The 25,503-nt window shown below is 42.9% G+C and overlaps 1 protein-coding gene across 1 annotated transcript in view; it reads right to left on the bottom strand.

The window, feature by feature from the left end:
• Positions 1-1,953: 1,953 nt before the first annotated feature.
• Positions 1,954-25,503, bottom strand: part of LOC119402529 (vesicle-associated membrane protein 7) — a gene marked incomplete at its 5' end in the record, with an annotated part of 33,851 nt that continues 10,301 nt past the window's right edge. Inside the window, 3 exons of the mRNA XM_049412156.1 lie at positions 1,954-2,126; positions 16,294-16,452; positions 23,573-23,674. Of these exons, the coding sequence (XP_049268113.1) occupies positions 1,983-2,126; positions 16,294-16,452; positions 23,573-23,674 (405 nt within the window). The remainder of the gene's footprint in view (positions 2,127-16,293; positions 16,453-23,572; positions 23,675-25,503) is intronic.

The raw sequence follows: 25,503 nt of genomic DNA, 5'->3' as shown, positions 1-25,503 counted from the left end.
CGTAGGTAAAATACAGTTATTGTTCACTTTGCAAGAATCCTTTCCTTTTCTTTCCATTTCTTAGACAGCACCACCTTTTCAGCACGCCCGTTTTCCAAGTAAACATGGCGTCCGTGACGTAGTGGGCCAATGTGCTGCCGCAAACGTGCTCTTTAGCTCTCCAAGAAAAATATACTCGTATTACGACACGAAAATGTACATTGAACAATCTAAATGTCACCCCGTTCGCATTTTTCGTGTATATGTTTTTCTAAACTGAGAGCGAGCAAAACCGAAATCAGCCGCAAGCTGCCGCACTACTTGCGGAGCAACACGAATGTGCGGAAGCCCCGCCTCCGTAGCCTTCGCTCCACTGTCAAGATAAGTTGTCGCCGAGTATAGTGCTGGCACATTTTTTTCTAATATGGCAAGCTTGTCAGATTGACACTAATCTACCATATTTAGAACGCAGGTCGCATGATTTATTTTAGACTGCTTTGCTGAAAAAATTCGAGGGTTTTCAGGAAAGAAAACTACAGAAATGTCGAGAGCCTTTAAAGCATACTATTAAATTTCAAGCATTTTCAAGGGTTTCAAAGACCTGTGCGCACTGTCAGGTACTACACCATATTTACTTGGGTAAAGGCCAGGTTTCCTCTCAGTCTGTGTGTGTGCTTCACGTGAGGTACACTTACATGCTCAAGAATTTAACTAAGTCAGGCTGCTGTACAATACAATGCAGCTACTGACGGCCAAATGTGAAAACATTCAGTCATTAGGTGATTTGTTGGACATGGTCAATGCTACAAAAAACTGAATAATGAGGCAGTCAGAAGAAAAGTGCAATGGTAAAATCAACTTAATTTTTTCTTTAGAGCACTAGTGCAGCATAAAATTTGTCCTTTGTTCAGTGTTGTCCTTCGTTAAAAGAAAGTTTATTCGAAATTTCAGGTCATAGAGGCATGTTGTGTCCACTTATCACGGATGCGGGATGTGAAGGGGCAGCCAGGGGATAGCACACTGGACACGAGTGTTAGCAATGATAATGTCAAGAGTAGGACAACTAGCGCCAACTAGTAGCAGCATGTGTATGTGTGTGTGATGCTTAATGAAACCTTTCCCCAATTTTCCCACTCGTAAGGGAGGATGTGGCCCTTATACAAGTAAATACAGTACAGTATATAATCAACCTAGAATGATACCAAAACACAAAACACTGTATGTGAGAAACAGACCATAAGCTAAACATTGCATCTCTTAATTATTATAGTGTGACAGAGTGAAATTTAAGAACTGAAGGGAAAGTTCATAGTACAGTTTTTGGTTTTTTTTGCTGAAAACAGTAGTTCAACCAAAACTCAAGGTATTAGACACCTATTTTGTTCGGCACATAAATGAAAAATTAAGTAATCTTCTACAATAGCCAGCCTTCCTTTTCGAGCTGCACAATGAGAAGCATAATGTTGCAGACTACCTGGCAAACACTGGTGGTGATCACATAGCATGGCAAACTGCCAATGAACACTGGATATGCAACAACATGCTTGACTGTATCATCCAAGCACGGACAAACTGCATCTATACTTATTCAAAAACCCTTACACATTTATTGTAATGTAACTTACCAAAGGCACAGCTAACATTGAGAAAAAAAAAAGGGGGGGGGGGGAGGGTTTACGTGGTCCCTGTGTCAAATGACATAACAGACCTCATGCAATGGAAAAAATCTCCAATGGAATTCTCAGAAGAAACGCAAGTAGAAAATGAGATGTGCAAGGCACTTGCAATACTTGGCTCTGTGCCAGCTAGAAAGCCATGGCACTTGCACCTGGCATTGCAGTCACAGCACTGCAAAACATATGATGTGCCAGGCATCACAAAAAAAAAAAAAAAACGATGCTTGAAATTACCATGCTCATTCGAAAGTCTGAGATATCAATTAATTAACATAATGCATTAGGCTTGCTCGTACAGAGTAGTTTTTAACACAGAAGCAAGAGCAGTTATGTCTTGATAACGCCTGTTGCAAACAATGTTATTATGGTGATCACACCAGCTACTATAATTCCAATGACAATCATCATGCGTGCATTACGAAGGCACATGTGGCGATTCACTTTCTTAGCAGTGGCTCGAAATACTGTCCCCTGCAAACGTGAAAATAAGGGTCATTATAATTTCACAGTGAACTACACATAACTATAATACGCTTGAAGCAACAATAAACGAAAATGCATATAAGATCATCTAAACATATTGATTGCCCTGTGGTAATCAGATACTTTTACTAGTCTACCAAGCAAAGAATTGATACAGCAGTAAACTACACAGCAAAGACTGTAGCAATGTCAGGCTGATAATGGATAATTCTTTATTAATAAAACAGCAATATTAAGAAGTTGATTCATTCTAGTAAGGCACAAAAAAGTGTGAACTTTACATGGGACAAGAACACAATGGACAAGATCTGAAAACATCAAAAGGTCTTGTTGTAAACTAAATACTAGGGGTGTGCGAATATTCAAAATTTCGAATATTTTTCGAATAGTGTTTGTTATTCGATTCGATTCGCACTGGAATTTTACTATTCGAACTTATCAAAAACAAATACAGTGAACGTCCGATTAAAAGTGACCCCTTCAGATTTTTAATATGCTTCACCTCATTACACTCTCGTATTGCGGCAAAGTTGCCTTTCAAGCTCCGTTACGGTCGAACTTTTCCAAGACGCAGTCAACGTCCGATTAAAAGTGTTCCCTAGATTTTCAATATGCTTCACCTCATCACACCACGGTATTGCGGCAAAGCTGCCTTTCAAGCTCCGTTACGGTCGAACTTTGCCAAGGCACAGTCAACGTCCGATTGGAAGTGGTCCCTAGATTTTCAATATGCTTCAGCTCATCACGCCCTGGTATTGCGGCAATGCTGCCATTCAAGCTCTGCTACGGTCGCAAATGTATTAACTCAAGAAAACGCTGGTTCCAACACGGAGATGAAAGATGTGGCAGAGGTGGGGGCTCAATTAATGCTGTTCTGGACCTGAAATTTGAGCAGAAAGTCCGAAAAATTGGAAGCCGAAGCTTTTTAGCATCCAAAATTTCAGATGTTCTTATATATCGACGTCTACGAGGCAGATTTGGAACTCCAGACTTGAAGGGAGCACACCCTTATCCGCCACATCAGTTGGGCTTCCACAGAAGTTGCAAGAGGAGGAGAGGCTGAGGAAATGGCATCTTTGCCTATCACGTGTAAAGTGTTATGGCAACACTTTGGTTGCACCATATCAGGTACATAAATAGAATTCGGCCTCTACGTTGCCTCATTCTTGACAACTATGAAACACCATCCCGCCAATGCTTCATATGCTTAGGAATCCACTCTAACCAGTGATTCCACTCCTGCGCCAACTGCGCCAAAGTGCGCCAAATTGTATTTACTGCGCCATCCTGATAATATCGACAAAAATTGCGCCAAACTGCGCCAAAGTCTCGGGTTTGGGGGCGTCTATCACCGGCAATCGCATCGCCGGCGCGACAGAGCATTCGCAGCTCGATCTTGGGGCTGCCAATAAAGTCGCAACCATAGACCAAGAATTATTCCGCTGAATAAATAGCGCTCGCGCGTGCGTTCCGAGTAAGCCACGATGCCATGCACGGTGCCGACGCAGCTTCTGTTCTACAAGTCGGCTCGACAGCAAAACGCGCTCTCCGCAGAGGCTCGTGACGTCTAGGCCTATCGGGAGCGAGAAAGTGCGACGGCGATTCATCGGCGGACGTCGTCTGTCCAAACGCTGCTGATAGCTCGTTTCAAGCGTCGCACGGCACGTAAGGAAAGCTATGTTCAGTAATAACTACATGAGTGCCGCTAAAATGTCTGTCACTTCTGTTTCCGGACATCGCGGAATGAAATCTGGGATCGCTCGCAATAGATATATGGGACAATATCGAATTTTCCTTGCTTCGCGTTTATGGAAGACCACGCGAACGGTGGAAACGCGTTGACACTTTTCCTCAGATATACTTTATCCACGGATCTTCATCCAGAACAGCTTTTTCGTAATTCCTTCCGCCAGCACGTCCGAGTTTGTAATCACTCTGCGGTAAATACCCCCTAAAAGGCCCTGGCCTCTCGAGCTCACGTGCTAGGGTTCCAATTCAAATTTTTTACTTGCTTTTTTTAAAATGTCATCTCATTAGTAAAATCATATCTCCTGGTCGGAGCAGCCGCAAATGCGTAGCTGTCAGTAGCGGGCCCGTCGCTGACGGCCCACAGTGAAGCGGCTAACTCTTTTGGATCCGTTCTCGCGTAACTCAACAAAACGCTGGTTTAAGGGAATATGGCCCCTCCAGGAACCGAAGCGTTTTCTTGCTCTGAGTTCTCTAAACGCGAAATAAGCGTTGGGAGCACAGCAAGTTTACGAGCCGTCTCATGATGCCTCGAGATAGCGCGCGCGCAAGCGACTGCGCCCTTCGAACGATGCCCCCCCCCCCCACCCTTCCGCTCCCCTGGCGTCCCTTCATGCTCCTTACGAAAGACGGGCGGGGCGTTTCCTCTCTGTTTGATGAGCAATCGACGGCAGGCCCGCACGCGGGAAGATGTTATCGCATGCGCTGTCCGTGCGGCGGGTGCAGACGGCCGGCTAGTTTAATCTCCGCTTCAGCCGCGTTCGTCGCCAGCGCTCGCGAGCTTTTACCCGCGGCTAGAATGCGCGTGGTGATGTTATTAATTTGGACTTTATACGGAAAATTACGGCAACGGCGACGGCAAAAATCCGCCGAGAGTGTCCATATAATTGCTATCGCAAGGGTCAATGTGCGGGGCAGATTATGCCCCCCCCCCCCTCTTAGGTGATTAGAAGGGGGGCGGTCGCCCCCCCCCCTGCCCCCCCAGTGAGCACGCCTATGCTCCTGAGATGATTTTTTTCCATGAGATTTGCAATGAATCGAAATATTTCTAGCCTTCATAAAAGCCCCATAATAATACTCAGGTGCTTGAATGTTAATGCAATATGCTTCTGTATTGCACTCCAGGATGTAAAATTCGCTGCTCCAAAGTGCTCCCAGATGCAAAATTATCTGCTCCAAAGTGCTCCAAGATGAAAATTTTGCTGCTCCAAAGTGCTCCAAAACGGAAATTTTGCTGCTCCAAAAATTGCTCCAAATCAGAAGTCCTCGGTAGCATCACTGACTCTAACTTCTTTTTCTGCAATTTTGCTTTGAAGTATTCAAAAAATATTCTAGAAGTATTCGAGAAATATTCGAAAAATATTCAATTCGATTTGTACTCACACTTCAATATTCGAATTCGCTTCACACCCAAAATTTTGCTATTCGCACAGCCCTACTAAATACCATATTTACTCGAACCTAAGCCGATGTTTTTTTTCGAAAAAACGATGTGCGGAAGTGGGGGGGGGGGGTCGGCTTAGATTCAAGTACAATGATTAAGTTTTTTTTTTTCTGGCCTTGCGAATTTGGGGGTCGGCTTCGGCTTAGAATCGGGGCCGGCCTAGGTTCGAGTAAATACGGTATACAACACTCCCCCAGCTCCCTAAAATAAAGTGCACATAGAGGCTAATATGCAAAATGGCATCGCATTGATATTGTGGCTTTGGTACAAAAGCCAAGAAAACATTTGGCCATTACTTTCTCCACTAAAAATGCATCCTTTTCCGAGGAACAATTACAAAGGCCTAACAAAGGCCTGATTTAATAAGAAGTTTTAGATTTTGCGTACTGAAAGCTCTGGGGTGCAAGCCGCTGAGAACACATGATGATGGTTATTATTTTTAATCATGCAAGGGCCAGTTATTGTCAAATAGTGCAAGACACATGGTGATAATGAGATGAAAATGGTATGTGAATTGTGGATGTAACATGGCTGTAAAGACTTAAAAGATCTGTCGCTGTATGAATCAGTTAATAATATCTACAGGAGAACCTCATTCATACATTCTGGGAAAAAAAAAGCACCGAAAAAACATACAATCTAATGTGACTAAAAAATATTGCAGTTACATCTGAAAGGTGATGCACTGATAGAGATGGCAAAGTACACATTTGACTGTGACATTAAGTAAGGCTCATAGTCTTATGGGCAATATAAATTCCAATAATTAATAATTTGCTTACTAACCAATGTGTGATGTAACACACCTGAATATATACACACACATGAGCAAAGTTCACTCAATGACTGTGAGCACTTGCCATGACAATGAAGAAAAGAGCACCAGGACAGGGAATAAGAATAATGTCTGGGTTTTGCCAAAACCACGACATGATTATGAGGCATACCACAGTGGAGGGCTCCAGAAATTTTGACCATCTGATTTTCTTTAACGTGCACTGACATCGCACAGTACAGGACTCCATCGCGGTATTTCGACTCCATCGAAATACCGTGACTGCAGCCGAGCACCGTAGCCACTGTTGTACCACCAAGGCAGATGCAGGACAGGGAAGTGTGCGCGCCGTGTGTGCATGTCCTAAATTTAATGCTGTGTGCTTCCCACTTATAAGCTTTGAGTGCACCGCATATCCAGAACTTAGCAGATCACATAACCCCAACCTTTTGGTGCACAGGAAGAATGTGCGTTTCGAAGCCGCCAGCTTTCTCTGCTCGACCAACCCAAAGCGTGATCTTCACAATTTCAACACACGGAGCGCAGGCCAAATATGTGTTCAGCTGCATTGATCTCAGACATTTACAGAATGGAAAAACAGCGCATCGTTAGCTTCACACCTACTTGCAAAAGATGTCACGTAAGAACTGATATTTGGGCAAGTTGGATGAAGTTAAACATGTTGAGTGGTTTCAGTGCAATACAAACAAGGACAGAGGTAAAGAAGGGGCACGAACACTAGCACTGTTGTTCGTGTCCAGTGCTAGTGTTCGTGTCCCTTCTTTACCTCTGTCCTCGTTTGTATCGCGCTGAAACAACTCAACATGTTCAAGATATCATAACTGCCAGCACAGTAAGCAGGTCGTTATGCTGACTGTTGATGCCGGCAGTCCGAAATATGTGGTGATGCACTCACTATTTTGAGTTATGGCTGAAACCCGTTAGTATGTTCAGCTCTTCCTTGAGGGATGAAGACTTGTGCTTCTACAGTGCCACTGCTGCAGCAGTCAACTAGGTCAATGCAAGTGTTGCGTCTGTAATGAATGAGAGCTGTTTTCGTGCTCACGCCATTTGAGGCTGTGCAAGTGGTGTTCAAGCATAGCGCACAGCTTGTTGGGCCAATGGGATGGCTGTGGGAAACTTCCATTTCTGCAAGCAATACTATTTGCAACCGATCTTGCTCAAAGAGGTGGCAGCAGGGAATAGTGCGCTTAGGTTATTGCCCATTGACACCACACCACATGTGCTATCAATAAAGTAAGTCAACATGCTTATTGTGATAGGGTAATGCAATATTAATGCAATGTGTGACAACTCATGAAGAGATATGCTTGCAGCAGAAGGAAAAATTGAGTGCACATTGGTACTTATGTGTGACACGGTTATGTGAGCACTGTGGGGAAGCCGCCACAGTGGGCTGGGCTGCTACTGCTACCGATAGTACTTGCAATTTTTATAGTTCATGCAGGATCTAGTAGCCCAAAAACATGATTGTAGTTTGGCAATATATGAAACAGTGATAAAACTTCATGTTTCAAAGGGATGTACGAGCTCATAAAGGAGAATATTAACTGTGCTGGGTCACTCTGTGTTGTTCATTGCAAACATTGGCATCAGGAAATCATACGAAACAGGAACATATCAATGAGGTTCTACTGTATATGTTAAATAGGTGTGATGATGACAGAGATGAGGTGTGCAATGAAACTAAAAGATATTGTGAAATGACCAGTTAAAAATGCAATAAAAGTTCATGAAACACTAAGGCCTTGCTCAGGCCTTAAAGCACGAGGGCTTCAAGCACAGTAGTAGCATTTAGGACTATGTGCTTCTAAATGCTACTGTTGTAGTAGCAGCCTCATGAGAGGCTGTGCTACAGGTTGCTTGGGTATAAAACATACAATACACACAGTGATGCAATTTGGGGCAGTGCACTTGTGGCAATGAAAGGAGAGAAACGACTTGTTTTGTGTGATAACTCTGCTTATACTTGACATATTCAAAATATTTTTGTGGCAAGAGATTCGTGAGGCAATAGAGGCCAATAATAATGTCGTTCTATGATAACTTAAAAAGGATGTTGCAGGGCCCCTTTAAGTGATTTTCTTAGGATTGCTTTAAAGGGACACTAAAGGCAAATGTGAAGTAGACGATTGTTGAAATAACGTTCCAGAACCCTCGTAATGCTTGTTCCGTGCCAAGGAAATGCTTAATTTGAATGAAAATCACATATTACACAGTGTTAGCGCACTTCAAATTGCACGCCTGAAAAGGCCTCCTGACAGCATTTGAATTGCCAACGTTGCCCGCCTTTACTGCCTGGCAGCTGACACTGCAGTTTCTGCTCTGAAGGGCACATTATACAACATCGCATGGAGACTGCATTCTGTCGAAGTTTCCGTTAAGAGCGACTTTCATGAGCGTGCAAGGCACATGCAACAATACGCAACCACTGAGATGCGACCGCGCGAGCGGAGCGCAGCCCTGTGAAAACAGAACTTTTGCACAACCCACGCTGTTCTACACTATAACGTCAAGTTCTTTTTTTCCATGAATCGAACAGATTTTTTATTAGGTCTTGCAATGCTCGGAATATTCTTTTTTTATCGTAAGTAGCTTGAATACTAGTGATAATTTGTACTCGGGACTCTTGACATCATCGGGTTCGTGCCAAAACGCCTCACTGGTGGTGCATATAGTGTCTTACATTTACCTTAATTTCTCAATTACTAGAGCACTGCTATTGATAAAAGGGTCATTCCATGCCAACTGTCCCAGGGGCGCTTGACGAAAATCAATTTCTCTAAAAAAATCTGAGAAAATTACGCACATATAGACATTAGTTCTACAGTATTTTCCCAAAATATTTTGAGCGGCAAAAATTTTTCAGACATGTGAGAGCCATTTGTACTTCTCGAAGTGGTGGAAAACCAGGTACGAAAGAAAAATTTGCTATAAATGGACTGTTTCACGCATTCATTCGACACTTGCGTTTTTGTGTTTTTAGAGTATCGCGCTATTATTATGGGACAGTTGCTTATAGTAGCTTTATATTTTTCACTCCTTAGTGCGTAGGCAAAATTGAGTGAATTGCAGTGTTTTCGGGAATTTTTTTTTACAAAAGACGATTGTAGACCAAATACATCAATTATTTTTATAGAAGTCTCCATAACACGTACTACCTCCTAAAATTTTTGTTTTGCCTGTGTGTGGCGCACAGGCTCTAAAATAAAGTCCTGAACTTGAAAAAAACGCTACATTGACCTATGTTGAGATGTCTGTAGCACCCTAAGGTGGTCGAAGAAAAAATAAGCAGAAAAGCGCATACGATTGAGAATCATAACTTCGTCCACAGAAAGTTTAATCGAAGCAGTTTTTGTTTTAGTCAAGAGAAGTTTTTTGAAGTGTAGTCCCACTATTGCATTATTTTGCTATGGAGGCAATATAAACAGACTGCACTTACTGCATAGAAAAAAGAGGTAGTGTATTTGTAGCACAAGACTTTCAGTTCCCTTTGTTAGTACTTTATATTGTTTACTATATATCAGGGTGATAATAAACAGATGCAAAAATACAGTAGACTCTCGATAATTTAAACTTGAGGGGACCTCGGGATTTTACTTGAATTATCAGAAGTTTGATTTATCAGAAGTTCTCATAAATATTACTCAGGGCAACACACCAAATAACACTGCAATGTTTATTGTTTCTCAGTGCCGTAGCAACATCATAGACTGCTCTGCATGATTGCCAGTAAAATTTTTAGACATCAGCGATAATACTGGTACTTGTTATTACACAAGGCACTCGCGAGTGCGTAATTAAGGGATGAAATGTGTTGCGTCCCACGACAGTTGCTAGCCCCTTCTAATTCTTAGGACACTTTCTCGCATGACATACTGCAGAGAAAGTGACTTTAAGAAATGTTTGGCATGCGATTGATCAAGGCCAGACCGTAGAGTTTTTTTTTTCCCGCGGTCAGCAAGAGATTATTGGTGCGCAAGGTTCGGCTAGTTTGGCCATTTTGTAGGCAAGCAATCAGTTTTAGCTTTATTTGCGCCTGTTAGTAACAGAAAAACGTGATTGCTTAGCTTTAGAAGCAACAAAGGCAGCAGATATTTCCAGACATGGATAAGCAAAAAGTTTGAATTAACCGAATTTGTGGAGTGAGGCAGTTTGAATTAAGCAGCTTTAAAATACATTGAAAACATACTGTTAAGATTTGTTTGAATTAACCGAAAGTTTGAATTATCAGAGTTTGAATTATCGAAAGTCTACTGTATAACAATACCATTGGCTTAGATGCCAAAATTCCCCTATAATGAATCGCGTTGCTTATTGCATGCGGCTCTGAGAATCAGAATCAATTGGCGTCAAATTAAGTTAAGTCTCAAAGTTCATGTAGACCGGAGAAAGGAGGCGTGGCCATTTATAGCGATTCCAAACAGAGTTCATCTATGTATTCCGCAACAAAGGGCGCACAATGCGACGATGCACCGCATATTCACGCATTCCGTCCGTCGTCCGCGACACTACGAACGGGATATGCCAAGCTATTTTTCACATCCTATTTGGATGGTTGCAGGCAGCAGATTTTGGTTAAAGTAGAATTTGCCAGTCTGGTAACATGCACTGTTTTACAGCTGTTATGAGATTACAACAGCCTATATATGTGGCGTAGTTGTCGGGCGCCGCTGGCTCTGCCTCCGGTGTGCGTAAACAATGCAATAAGTAACGCGATTCATTATTGGGGGAATTTTGGCATCTAAGCCAATGGTATTGTTATATTTTTACCTCTGTTTATTATCTCCTTGATATATAATATACATTATAAAGTACGAACAAAAGGAACTGAAAATCATGTGCTAAGAATACCGGTTTGCATTGCCCCCCTAGCAAAATAGCGCAATGGTGGGACTAAACTTCAAAAAAATTTTTCTCGACTAAAACAAAAACTACTTCGAATAAACTTTCTGCGGACAAATATGTTATGATTCTCAATCGTATGCGCTTTTCTGCTTATTTTTTCTTGGACCACTTTAGGGTGCTACAGAACATAGGCCAAGGTAGCATTTTTTTTCCAAGTTCAGGATTTTAATTTAGAAAGCCTGTGCACCGCACACAGGCAAAACAAAAAATTTTAGAAGATAGTATGTGTTATGGAGAGTTCTATAAAATAATTGATGTATTTGATCTACAATTGTCTCTTGTAAAAAAACCCGAAAATGCTGCAATTTACTCAATTTTGCCTACGCGCTAAGGAGCGAAAAATATAAAGCTACTATAAGCAACTCTTTCATAATAATAGCGCAATGCTCTAAAAGCACAAAAAAAGCAAGGGTCGAATGAATGCGTGAAACGGTCCATTTATAGCGAATTTTTCTTTCGTACCTGGTTTTCCACCACTTCGAGAAGTTCAAATGGCGCTCACATGCTCGAAAAATTTTTGCCGCTCAAAATATTTTGGGAGAATGCTGTAGAACTAATATCTATACGTGCGTAGTTTTCTCAGATTTTTTCAGAGAAATTGATTTTTGTTGAACGCCCCGGCTGGGACAGTTTGCGTGGAATGACCCAATATTGACGTTTTAAACGTTCTCAAACATTGACCTTTCACTCCGAGATAAATTTTTTATTTGCATTTAGTGTCCCTTTAACTGTAGTGGCATACTGTAAAATTCCGAGCAAGCACCCCTACCTAAGCAAGCGCCCCCTTCAATTACACAGCTAATTTCAAGTTTTCACACTGTGCCGGGAAAGCGCCCCACCCCTCCCACTGTCCCCTTCCACACCCGATCATGCACAGTGTCCATGCGACACACTGGCTTGCTTGAATCCCATCCAATCCTGCTTAGCCGCCCAATCTCCAAGCACCTGTGCCTGAAATTTGTCGTCAAAATTTCATTTTCTTGACCCCATAATGATTGCACCGCAAGCTTAGTGCAAGACACCCATGACGATTTTCAGGGTCCCATGAGCAAAAGCATGGCCTTCGAGACCTGCATTCGAAGATGGTATCTATGACGACAATGTAGTCAGAAGAAAGTAAGGCCTCCGAGATCTAGGTTACATGAAACTATAGTCCCTAGATTTTTCTCTTTTATCCAAGCAGTGACAACTGCCTCCTCTCCCGACCTTCTCTCATGCGCAGCCGATGTCTGCTGCCATATTCTTCCTAACCTAGAAGATTTACAAAGACAGGTACATTAAAGTACATTAATCACGCACCTTTCAGTGGACAATAAGCAAACGCAATGCGCATTTTGCCCCCCACTAATCCCCCGTCATTATTGAGCGGGGGATGCGACGCCTGCTGTTTTACCAGGCGCTGGAAAAGTGTTAGGAAGAACATGGCTACCGAAAACAAGCGTTACCCAATGATATTTGTCGGCAGGTCTTGAATGGTTGTCGCTACTTAAAACCGAAGGGAAAAAAATCTAGGGACTTCACTTAAAGCTGTTGGCCCCCCCCCCCCACTTCGCCAGTAGTTTCAACTTGCTGAAGGGGGCGCGCTTGCTTGGGATTTTTGGCATGTCTGAATACGACAGAAAGTTAGTCATTGGACAAGTCATTATGTAAACACCAATGGACAATTATGTCCCCTATGCTTTCCTTGGCCCAAATGTCTGATGGATTCATTTGGTTGTGTCTGACAAAGAAACGAGCCCCTAAAAATATTCCCCTTCTTTCGTGAATGCTTGTGTCACACCTACTGGCAAGCACTGAGTGAACATTCTCCCTCGTGCTCACCCAATGGTGATATGTTAAGCAGTCACATCATTCGTGGACATTGTCGGTGCACCTTCCTGTTACCCGACTTTAGCAGTTTCATTAGTTCTGTCTAACAAAGAAACAAGCCCCTCAAACAATTCCCCTTCTTTCGAACTGTCTTTAGCACGAAGCAGAACAGATCAAACACATGACTGTAACATAACAGACTATACTTGCATACCAAGCACGAAATGCCATGCAGCTGCCCACACAAGAACCACAATCTGGTGATGTGCTGGACTCCTACATACATGCGCACATGCCAGCAGAGTGCAGGGCGATTTTTCGTCCACTTTAATTCATTTGAATTTGTGTCATAATTACTACACTACAGTTAAAGACAACAATTAATGTCCCCTATACTTTCCTTAGCCTAACTGTGTTGGATTAATTTGCTTGTGTCTAACAAGCAGTCACGTTACTCACGGGCATCTATTAAGGGGCGTGACAGCTGCACTCATTGGTACTTATGTGTGAAACTGACTGGAATTGGTTCTGCATGTCTGGAAATGATTAAGAGTAAACTTGTGCAAACAATTTGATGTTTTGAAAATATTCAATTGAGTATTATGCTATTCGATATTTGCTTCAGCTTGAATTTCACTATTCAATGGTTCGAAAGTACTCAAAATGAAAGAATATGCACATTTTTCTGCGTATAATCCTAACCTTTAATTATAACAGTAACTAAAAAAACATGTATAACCTGTTGAAATAAACGCATACTATTATTGGAATTGTACTATCGATGACGTATGCTTGGACGACAGATGGTATGTTTGACTGGTAGGTCATAGAAGCAGCAAACATGAAAGTGTTGAAGATTTTATCGCTGAAACGAAGCACTTTGCAAGAGATTGCAATGTCTACACATTTCTAAATGATACCGTAATGGACAGACTGGTAGCTGGTTTGCGTGATGAAGAAACGCAGTGGGCTCTTTTAGCACAGACAGACAAAATTAGCGCGATTTGCATAACTACTTGTCTAATTACAACTTCAAGTAATTTCAAATGTATGCCTCCGTGGCAAAAGCCAACCAGAGTATCGCTTCGACATCTCATGTTCCCGATTGTAAAGAAATTTCAAATGGATTTCATGAAACATCATGCAAAAACAAATAAAATTTCTAATTAACCCAACAGACAATGAAGCCAAGTAAAGTATTTGTAAACTGTAGTGTAGTAATTATGATATAAGTGTAAAGAAATTAAAGTGGACGAAAAGACAACTGGCCAGCTCGCAAAAAAAGGGAAAAAGTGCCAGGCCTGCGTGGAACATGCAGCACAGACACAGCGAAGGCTGGAGGAGTGGCCTTTTTAGAGCCCATTGTAAACTCTCTCTGGGAGACTACTGCAAGTACAGTAGCAAGTTACCCACTATGCCATAAATCATCATAATTTGGAAGCACCCACTTTGCCATTATTCATCATTCTGCGGAGGAGCGAAGTATGTACCCACTCTGCTTCTGTAAGGCATTATGTGCACTTTGTTGATGCTAAGGGTGATGATAATGAATTATGGCTGAGCCCTTAGTGATGGGTCGGAAGCTTTAAACCACCCACTCATTAAGGAATTCGCACTGTGCAGCACCTGGTGTTCTTTTACTCTACCATGCTATACTACATCTTTTAACGTGATTTTTTGCCTAACATGAAGCCTGTATAGAGTCTCTTTGAGAGGGAGTTTCAAGCACTGGCGTGGTGCTTTGGAAGAATACCCGACTGCCATGCAGAGTGCTCAGGTTCAAACCCCACTCGAACCGTTTTTTCTTTCTTTGTTTTTTTTTTTTTTTTTCACTGAGCATGATAACTGTTACGGACACCCACGGCAGTGGCAGCAGACAACTAGATCACCAAATCGGCTCTTATTTGTCACAACAACCAAAAGCTGTTATGATCTCATAACAGCTTTGGCTGTAAAAAATAAGTGTGCTATGTGACGCCAGCTGGTAAAGAAGAGTGTTCCACACTCGCCGTCACGGTTGTGAGCAACGCTGGTGAACACTCCCAGGCTTACATGTCAAGAAATACCCAATAAAGTGGACGGGAGGACGACTGCCGCTGTATCTCAATTGGTAGAGCATCGGGCACATTATCCGACGATTGTAGGTTCGGTCTGTACTGGCAGCACTTTGTCTTTTCACCCATTTTAATTTTTCTACATTTATATCATAAAAGCCACACTAAAGTTAAAAAAGACTGCAAATACTTTCCTTGGCTTCAGTGTCTGTTGGTTGCATTAGGTTGTGTCTAAGAAAGAAACGGGCCCTTGATCAATTCCCTGTCTTTCGTCCAAATATACAGTGAAACCTCGGTGATACGATCACGGCTCGTACGAATTTCGGGGTGATACGAATTTTTCTGTCGTCCCGGCCAAGGCCCATTAGTCTGCAATGTATTGGAGTAGGGTTGTTGCGAACCGATTTGCACCCCGCGATGTTTGATACGAACGTATGCTGGCGCACAGGTACAAACAGGTGCTGCTCGCGCTGTCGCGGAAGATGCGGCAGTCACACACGGGCATGGGCATGCGCGCTGCGCGACCATCAACAGTGCGTCGTTGCCTCCGAGATAGTGCACGCGAATCTTGGAGGCCATTATGCGCCTTCGCGTTTAGATTACAGATGACGTTGATGTCGTGCTCTTTTTTGTTCACGCGTTCACGCATGCTCCTGTGCTCGAGGCAGCAGCATCTTTGTACAGTGTTAACACCTTCCTGCCACGTCGATGCAAGCCATGGCCCCGCAATCAGACGTTCTATGAAACAATGAAACTTGGGCTGCGGGTCCGTCATGTCCCATGAAACGTGGACGAAGACCCCAAGAGATGAAGCGGACGGTCTTGGCGAAGGAGCTTGGCCTCTATCATATGCAAAGCGCCTCATAAGTCACTTCTGCTGCAGTACTCTGGTGTCATGCAGAGAAGCGTAGTAAAATTAGGCAGGGGCTACTGGCGGTCACTGGTCACAACACATCTGGTTCATTATTTACACACGCGCGCCTGCACCGTATATTTACCAGAATGAGTATGATCGTTGACGTCTAAAAACTTTACTGGCAATCATTCAGAGTTGTTCATGACGTCACTGTGGCCCTGAGAAAGACTAAATCAAAATGTATGCCAACTTTCTTTTGTCGCATACTAATTTTCCATGTTTTCTGGTGATACGAATTTCGGATGGTACGAATATTTTTGGTAACCCCGCGAGATTCGTATCACCGAGGTTTTACTGTATAGAGTTCCACAATCAAGCCAGGGCAAAGGTTAAACTGTAGATACAACTTTTATGCACAGACTAGTAGTAATAGGATTTCACCCTGAAAGGTTTACAGCAGTGCTCCAGCATACCAAAATGGCAGAGTCATTAACGAAGCGCTTTGAATGCAGTTCTGTACTATTCCATGGAGCTCAACTGACCGCTTGCTCCAGGTCCTGGGTCTTCTCAAGGAGGCTGTCAAGTCTGTCACCTCGCTCAACAACTCGCTCGATGTTCTGTGCCATAATTCCACGCACATCCTCCACTTGGCGATGCAGCTGTGAGATCTGATCACCTGTTCGTCCACTGTTGCAGTTGTTCTGGGAGAGGGGAAAAAAATAAAAAACAGCGATAACAATGACCTTGTATTTGTTTACAGTGCAAGCTTATTCAACAACTACACTGAACCTGCAAATATGACTTTGGTCAATGAGCCTGGCGGCTTTTTACACTAAAATTCTCATTTTTCAAGATTTGCAATTTCATATGGACACTTTTTTTAGATTACGACTAAAACTGAACTCTAAGGAATAAATAGTGTAATACTAGTGGTTATTTAAAATAAGTGTCAGGACCAATGTAATGCTTAGGCCTTCTTAAAGTTGAGGCAATAATTAAAATCTTTACTTTCAAATGCTGTAGGAAGGCCACCTCTGTCCACAATCCCATTCGTTTTGCTGTGATGGCTTTCTGCTGTTTTCAGAGAATGTTGATATAATATTTGCCCATTATTGTCCTGCTTTTTTCCGGATAAATACCTAATGAGCACGATACACTTGGTTGCACCAAAAGTTATCACCATCACTGTCAGGGCTGCAACTGAAAATGTGTGTCTGGGAGCAGGTAATATGCAGTTTTGGAGCAGGCTGGGAGCAGTTAAATTACCATTTCAGAAGAGACAGATGGGGCATATCAGACTTTATTTTGCATTAGAGGAGCACGCAGCATATATTAAAGCAATGAACCTGACAACACTGTTCAAAAAGATGCTTGATCACTTTTATTGCATGAGGAACACTGGTGCGCCAGGCTTAAAGGGGTACTGACATGAACATTTTCAGCTGTCGATTTTTTGCGTCAAATGAAAGGCCAAGCCCTCAAGAGCCTGGAAAATGTACTCATAAGCACGAGTGCACCCTGAAACAGTATGTTTTAAAAACAGCACGTTTTCAAAAAGGTAGTTTCTGTTTCTACTGTACCCTGACGCAACAACATGGTATGAGGTTCTCGCCATGGTATGAGGTATGAGGTGTATGAGGTGCTTGCGCAAGATATTGTGACATTTCGCGGCTGCTTTGTTCCTGGCTCTGTCGGTAACACACAAACGGCCATTTTGGACGTTTTCCATGACGTGCAAGCGGCCATGTTGAATGTTTTCTTGCCTGATGTCATCACAACTTTTGCATGAAGTCACTAGAATTGACACTGTAGCCTGACATCATGCTAGTGTTGTAACATTCCAACACTGACAGAGACAGAAGATTTTATTCTTCTTCTTTCTCTTTCCCCCGTTCCCCCGCCAAAGCAGTTCTTCGTCGTCTTTGAGTCGCTACACTCTCCCTGGCTTTGTTTTTGTCCCTCCGCTGGATATAGGGGATCACATTGCTGATGGCAGCTATTTCCATACCACCATCTCCCGTTACATAGCCGATGATCTCGATGGGGGAAAGAGAAAGAAGAAGAATAAAATCTTCTGCCTCTGTCAGTGTTGGAATGTTACAAGTGTTCATGTCAGTAGGTGTGCCATGTGAAAAAGGACTTCAAGGGGACACTAAAGAGAAAATGGATTTTTCGCGTATTAGTAAATCACAATTTCACAATACCGAAAACACCACTTTTACCATGAGAAGACTCTTGGCAAGCAAGAAAATGCATGAAAATAAAACACGGGTGGCGATGCCACCTTGAAATTCCCACACCAAACGCCGTGGTGTCAGATTTTGAAGGTGTCCACTAGGCCATACGTAGTTCCTAAATGGTAAAAATGAAGTACATTGTCCTCTGAGGGGGTCATAGACTTAATAACATACCTGGTTTCAGGAAATTTCAATGAGCCAGTGTCGCCAAAATACGAAACATGCACTGAAATTTGTGACGTCACGTGCTGAGATTTCTGCATGAAATTTAAAAATGAAACTTAGACCATGATTTTCTCCTCTATTATTAAACCTATGATGACGAAATTAACAACATTGGAGTTCTCAGATTACAGTTTATCAATTTAAACAGATTCATTGTTTCACTTTATTGACCCTTAAAGGGACACTAAAGGCAAATAACTATTTATGTCAGAGTGAAAGCTCAATGTATGACAACGTCTAGAATGGCAATATTATCAACAGCAGTGCCCTACTTACCGAGAAATTAAGCTAAATGTATCACACGATGAGCGCCACGAGCGGGACATTTCGGAAATGATCCCGATGACGTGAGAGAGTCGGACTACAATTAATCACTCGTAATCAAACTAGCTGCAATAAAAAAAACTTTCCGTGCATCAAGAGACGTAATAAAATGATGCTTGTGCGTTTCTGTTTGATTCATAGAAAAAAATTCACAGCATATCCACGGGTGAATGATGAAGAGCTTGGGCGAAGCTCCTGAAGCAATCATGGTTACACCGTGAAATCTTCAGTGGTTTCGCCCAGAAGTAATCAAAGCGATAGCCCAGTACATCATCAAAGACGTGACAAACACTGTATATATTTATACAAGAATTTTATTAATCATAAGTGGTAGCTAGATGTGGCTTCCGTTCCCCCTTCATTATAATGGCTTTATGGTCGGTGAAGTGATGGATTGGTGATGGGTCGTAGTGGGATGTTTGCAAAGACGAAGTAGTGGGCAGTTTGCAAAGGTGGCTTCCGTTCCCCCTTCATTATAACGGTTTTATGGTCGGTGAAGTAATGGATCGGTGATGGATCGTAGTGTGATGTTTGCAAAGACGAAGTGGTGGGCAGTTTGCAAAGGATCGGTGATGGGTCGTAGTGGGATGTTTGCAAAGACGAAGTAGTGGGCAGTTTGCAAAGGTGGTTACGCCGGACAACGGAGACGTGACAAGGTTAGACTAAGAGGAGCATCGCCCCTAAAAGAATCTCTTTGGCGTTGCCATGGGGAACGGCGCACGTGATTCAAAGGTTCCGTTTTCGCCGAACTGCGCTTCGCCCAGCGCCCTGCTTCGCTCACGCGGTCGCGTCTCAGTGGTAGTTTTGCTATCGCATACTGTCGCGTGTGTTTTGCGCGCTCACGAAAGTCGCTCTGACAGAAAGTTCGACAAAATGGCACATGCATGTGATGTTGCCGGATGCCCGAATGGTTCACGCCGCGCAATAAAGGCGGGCAACGTTGGGCATGGCAACAGTGACGTGAAAGACCGCTTTCAGGCAGGTTATTTGAAGTGCGCTAACGCGATGCAGACCACTAAAACGCGATTTTATTTCAAAATAAGCACTTCCTTGGCACAAAAATAGCACTACGAGGTTTCTGGACCGCTATTTCAACAATCAACGTCAACTTAATATTTGCCTTTAGCGTCCCTTTAAAATCAATATAAAATATCTTATCGGCCTTTACTGAGTCAATACACTTGCGCAGAGCCGTCTCTGTATACAGGAGATTTGTACGACAGGGTGAACTCAAATTCGAAAAGTAGAGTCAGCACCCCTTTAAGCACTCAGAAATGCCACTGCACATCACTTCATATGCTGCAATAAAAAATTGCAGTTACACAAAATGCAAGGAGAACGGTGAGGAGATGAGCTTGCCTACTGCTAACTGAAACCAAAAAAAAGCTTAAGCGCCCTTATTTGTAGCAATATTTCCTAAATGGCGCAGTGTGGCATACAGTTCTATTTTTGCCACAAATGGCTCGAGATGAGCAGGATGGTGCAGGAATTCTACCCTTTGTGTGAGCACAGCATCTTGATTTCTTTTTTTCTTTTTCGAGTGGTGACACGCTTTTCACTGCTGCATAGACTTGTTTCCTGCTCTCACTCATAAGCCATGTCTTATGGCAGACAAAAAATTCCGAGTAGCTCTCACAGAGGCTTAAAAGCTCCTGCATTGCGTACCTGTGGTGGTGTGTTGATTTTGAATAGAGGTGTCTCATGATTCTTATCACACCAATACCTTCGAAACCTCTAAAATGTCATGATCGTGAAATCATTGCTATATAACACATAAATTCTGAGGCAATGTTAAACAATGTGACTTAAAAAGTGCCCACGATGAGGCTTTGAGGTTGGTCCAACTCGCCTGTATCAGTATGCTGTAGCTGGGGTACCTAACATGGCTCATCAATACATCCACATGACTACATTTAAATTTGAGCCAACAAGCTACTGTAGCATTTTGAAGTGTTTTTGCTGCCATACATATTCACAATTTTATTAATTATCCTTGGCAAAGCTCCCTCTTCTACACAAGAACTTTAGTGTGCTCCAACTTTAGAGTTTGGATATGAGGAAGGTTATCATGTTTTAAGTGCAGAATAGCCGTGTAACTGGAACTACTGGCACTGTGACCATGTTTTTTATGTCCATGAGCAAGTCAAAGATCAACCAATAAAGTTACTTGAATGTCCTACCTTTGTTTATACTTTCTGACTGCATCTGCAACTTTCTGACTGCATGGTGAAACTTGCAGAGCACGAAGAAGGAAACGGATGAAGAAAGTGAAGACAGGACGACAAGCGCATCGTCCTGTCTTGATTTTCTTCGTCTGTGTCTGTCCTTGTGCGCTGCAAGTTTCGCCATAAATCGCCACCAACAAGCCCATTCTTACATCCTTTCTGATCACCTCTTGTACATTGCTGTTGGATGTAACAACTTTATTACACAAGTAGTGTAGTTGGTAATTTATCTAAAATATACTTGCAAATATAAAATGTATTCAAACTTCCCCTGCTGTATCCATTCATTTCATGCAATGTATATTTATGTTTTTACTTGAATCGTTCTAGAACCAACATACTGGGTAATTTGGCTATAAGCCCCTACTTACTTATACATGTTAGAATGGGCCCAGTGTGTTGTAGCCTAGCTCGGTAAGGCCCTTTTTTTCCATCTCAATCTTTTTCAGCAGCTAAGTTTCTCATTCATTTAAAGGGAGCATTTAGCATTAAGCTGTAGTAACAGCATAGCCTTCTTAAGACATGCTCTACAATTGTCCGACAGCATTCACTACAATACAAGGTTACATCTAAACAGCTTTTTACAACCATGAACTTTTCAAAATCTGCCTAAACAGATCTGCAAATTCAAGTGGACGAAAAGACAACTTGCCGTCAGCAGGGACCGAACCTGCAACCTTCGAATAACGCATCCGATGCTCTACTAATTGAGCTACGGCGATTGTCTTTACGTCCATTTTCATTTCTTCACATTTATACCGTAATTACTAGAGCTGTGTGAATAGCAAAATTTTGGGTGCGAAGCGAATTCGAATATTGAAGTGTCAGTGCGTATCGAATCGAATATTTTTCGAATACTTAGAGGCGAAACTGCAGAAAAAGAAGTTAGAAAGGATTCCTAAGCATATTCTTATGAGATAGCAACATGAAAGTGTTTCTTTTTGCTAGGTTGATGAAGCACTGGTGGGGTGGTGTTTCATAGTTGTCTTATCAAGAATGAGGCAATGTAGAGGCCGAATTCTATTTATGTACATGATTTGGTCCAACCAAAGTGTTGCCGACAACACTTTACACGTGATAAGCAAACATGCCATTTCCTCAGCCTCTCCTCCTCTTTCAACTTCTGTGGAAGCCCAACTGATTTGGCGGACAAGGGTGTGTGTGCTCCCTTCAAGTCCGGAGTTCCAAATCTGCCTCGTAGATGTCGATATATAGGAACATCTGAAATTTTGGATGCTAAAAAGCTTCGGCTTCCGATTTTTCATACTTCCTGCTCAAATTTCAGGTCCAAGACAGCATTGACTGAGCCCCCACCTCTGCCACATCTTTCATTTCCATGTTGGAACCAGCGTTTTCCTGAGTTAGTACATTTGACGACCGTAGCAGTGCTTGAAAGGCAGCTTTGCCGCAGTACCGTGGTGTGATGAGGTGAAGCATATTGAAAATCTAGGGACCATTTCCAATCAGACGTTGACAGTCTCTTGACAAAGTTCGACTGTAACGGAGCTTGAAAGGCAGCTTTGCCGCTATACGAGAGTGTAATGAGGCGAAGCATATTAAAAATTTGAAGGGGTCACTTTCATTCGGACGTTGACTGTATTTGATTTTGGGAAGTTCGAATAGTTCGAATAGTAAAATTCCAGTGCAAATCGAATCGAATAGCAAACACTATTCTAAAATTACTCGAAATTTCGAATATTCGCACACCCCTAGTAATTACTACAAATAATGTCCCCTGCACTTTCCTTGGCTTGATTGTCTGTTGGTTCTCATTAATGTTGTGTCAAACAAAGAAAAAACAAGCCCTTAAATTCCCCCTTCTTTTGTTCATTCATAGCAAGGGTCCCATTGTGGCAGACTTACGCCTTCAGGTATTATGCGAGGGATTATTGGACAGCTGCCCACTCGTCAAAAGATCACGTGCTACTGGCCACCAGCAAAAAAAAAAAAAAAGGTGTTCCACACTCGAATTTATGGCTACGAGCGGTGCTCACTGAAACTCCCAGGTTTAAATGCAGATATATGCCCGATAAAGTGGGTGGGAGGATGACCGTCACCGTAACTCAATTGGTAGAGCATTGGATGCGGTATTCAAAGGTTGCAGGTTCGGTCCCTGCCGTTGGCAAGTTGTCTTTTCGTCCACTTTAATTTCTTCACATTCATACCATAATTACTACAAATAACGTCCCCTGTACTTTCCTTGGCTTGATTGTCTGTTGGTTCTCATTAATGTTGTGTCTAACAAAGAAAAAATGAGCCTTAAATTTCCTCTCCTTTCGTTCATTCATAACGAGCAATGACACGGGGAAAGAAGTTATGTCAGCGTGTGTCATAGCCTTGAGCATGCGCAATGAAACACGATTGCTCTCTCTCCGCATTATTCAAGCGCGCTAGTGTCTCTACTACGTAATTGTAACAGATTATAGAGTGTGGCACCTCTAACTCCCCCCCCCCCTTTTGTGGCAACTGATCCGAATGCCGCCCCTGATTTATGTGCCAGCTTTCAACCAATAGCAGCAACCTGTTCACTTACATCAGAGAACAGGCGCCGGCAGCTCTGAAGCAAGCGAGGAGTGCACCTCTGTATGAAGAGAGGGCATTAGAGAAAGTGGCAACTTCATGCTCCGCCTGTACACCCTATGTGCCGCGCACTACTGTAAAAGTTGGCTGAACTGCTCACAGCAGTGTTTGCTGTTCGTGGAATGTGTAGTTTCACCGTCCCCATGAGTGGTTCATGACCCCTTTAAATTTACTATTTAACAGATAGAACATGCATGAAAGCATGGACTGTAAAAAGGAAGAAAACTTACTACAATGGCAGCAAGGACACTGCCAAAGTCTCTGTCAAGCTCGTGTTCCTGTGCAGCCCATGCCCGTGATGACAAGCTACCTTCCAAGAAACGCTGCTTTATCTATTAAGAACAAAAAGAATACACAAGCAAACATGAAAGTTCTACCAAAATAAAAGCAAATTAGGTTTTAAGAAAAAGTTACACTACACGGACAATGCTTAATGAAAGTCATCATCAAATGAAGTTAGAAAAGACGTTAAAAAGATATTTTTGCCAAGTATGTCATATCAAGTTGGGAGGTTGCACTGCTGAAACAAACAACAGGTTACTTGTACTAAAGGCACTAGCTTGTCAAGTGGGTGATGTTCCAGTTTTGTATGATACGAAGTTCTCACTAATGACTGAACAGTTAATTCTAAAAATATAAAAACTTGTTGTATTCATTAAAAAACTACAACCAGGCATTAATTTCTTTTTTTTACTCTGAGGATCCCAAAAACCCGAACAGTATAGGCAAAAAATAGTGATTGTGCCATGCAAACCAAGTTCCATTTTAAGAGGACCCTATCTTTCAGAGAAAAGTTTTCTTTTGCAGTGTGTTAAGTATACGGTGGAAAAGCATTGGCAGGAAACGTCATGCAGCACACAAAACATCTAAAGAAGAGGGCGAAGTGGGTGGCGAGTGGACCTGCTTGTGAGCACGCAATAAAAGAGAAAGGAAGTGTTCTATCAGGGCAACACGACTGTCTGTTTCTGCTCTGTCGCTACATTATTGGTGCCGAAACCCGGGAGAAGGCTGACATTTCTTGCACCAATACCATACTGAGGGGGGGAGGGGGAGTGTTTTTTTTTTTCTTCTTGCATAGCGGAAACTACTGAGACTGGAGATTGACATCAGAAAAGGGTAAGGATGTTTGTTTTGAGCTGCTTGAACCAAACTTCTTTACTTGTGAAGGCATCTGGCAGTTCACAGGCACACGTGGTACAGAATCCGTACTTGTCACCTTTCCGCGAAGTCACACAGCACGGAAACTCAGCTGTGTATGAGTCCAGAAACACTTGCAAGCACTTCTTTGATTTTGACGCCGTCATCGACCTTCTAACTGAACTCTGGAAACACGCAACCCCCAAGGCAGACGGCATAGCGTACAAAATGCGGGGGCCAAGATGGAGACTCAAAAGTTCTGGCTAGGCTCAACGGAAACGATTGCCGCAAATGAACTGAACCGTGGCCAGAGCGGCAAGATTGCGACACGCAGCGCTGTTTCTCCCAAGCATGCAGATAGAGAGTGCAAAGCACAATGGGGGCCGCTTACTTACCGCCGGTCTGCCGGCCTTTGGAAAATGGAATGTGCTCAACAGTCTTGCAGTCTTGTTATCGGAGCGCTCGTGCAGCGCCGCGGCTCCGGCCGCCGTTCACATTTAACAATCTTTTCCCGTTGAGACTGTACCTTTTCCCTCGCCTTCTTTCGGTACGGTGATGAGCACTTCTCGCGGCCAACCTTCGCCCAGGTGTGCAGGGCCTAGAATGTACTCAGCGGTACTCTACGATATGGTTACAATGAAATAGAAGTGTGGTGGCGAGTGCTCTTCCGCAGCACCGCCACAGCAGGAAAGGCTGACGTACGCGCATGATTTTAAAAAAAGAGGAAAAAAAAACCGCCTCTGCTGTGGTGGCCACTTTTCGGGAGATTCGAGATGACATTCGTACAATCGGGAGTCCAAATTCGGGAGTCTCCCGAACAATTCGGGAGAGTTGGCAGGTATGCGCATGAATATGGTGAACAGTCTTTGGACGACATGCTCGATAAAGGCACCAAGCTTGGCCCTGAACTTCTGCAGCTGCTCCTGCAGATTAGGTGCAGCAAGTTCGTTCTCACCGCAGACATCTGGAGGGCCTTTCTCCAGATATGAATCCGATCAGAAGGCAGATACGTTCTTCATTTCCT

This window comes from Rhipicephalus sanguineus, chromosome 1 (genome assembly GCF_013339695.2).
Source record: "Rhipicephalus sanguineus isolate Rsan-2018 chromosome 1, BIME_Rsan_1.4, whole genome shotgun sequence".
Classification (NCBI taxonomy): Eukaryota; Metazoa; Arthropoda; class Arachnida; order Ixodida; family Ixodidae; genus Rhipicephalus; species Rhipicephalus sanguineus.
This window is presented reverse-complemented; position numbering and strand designations above follow the sequence as displayed.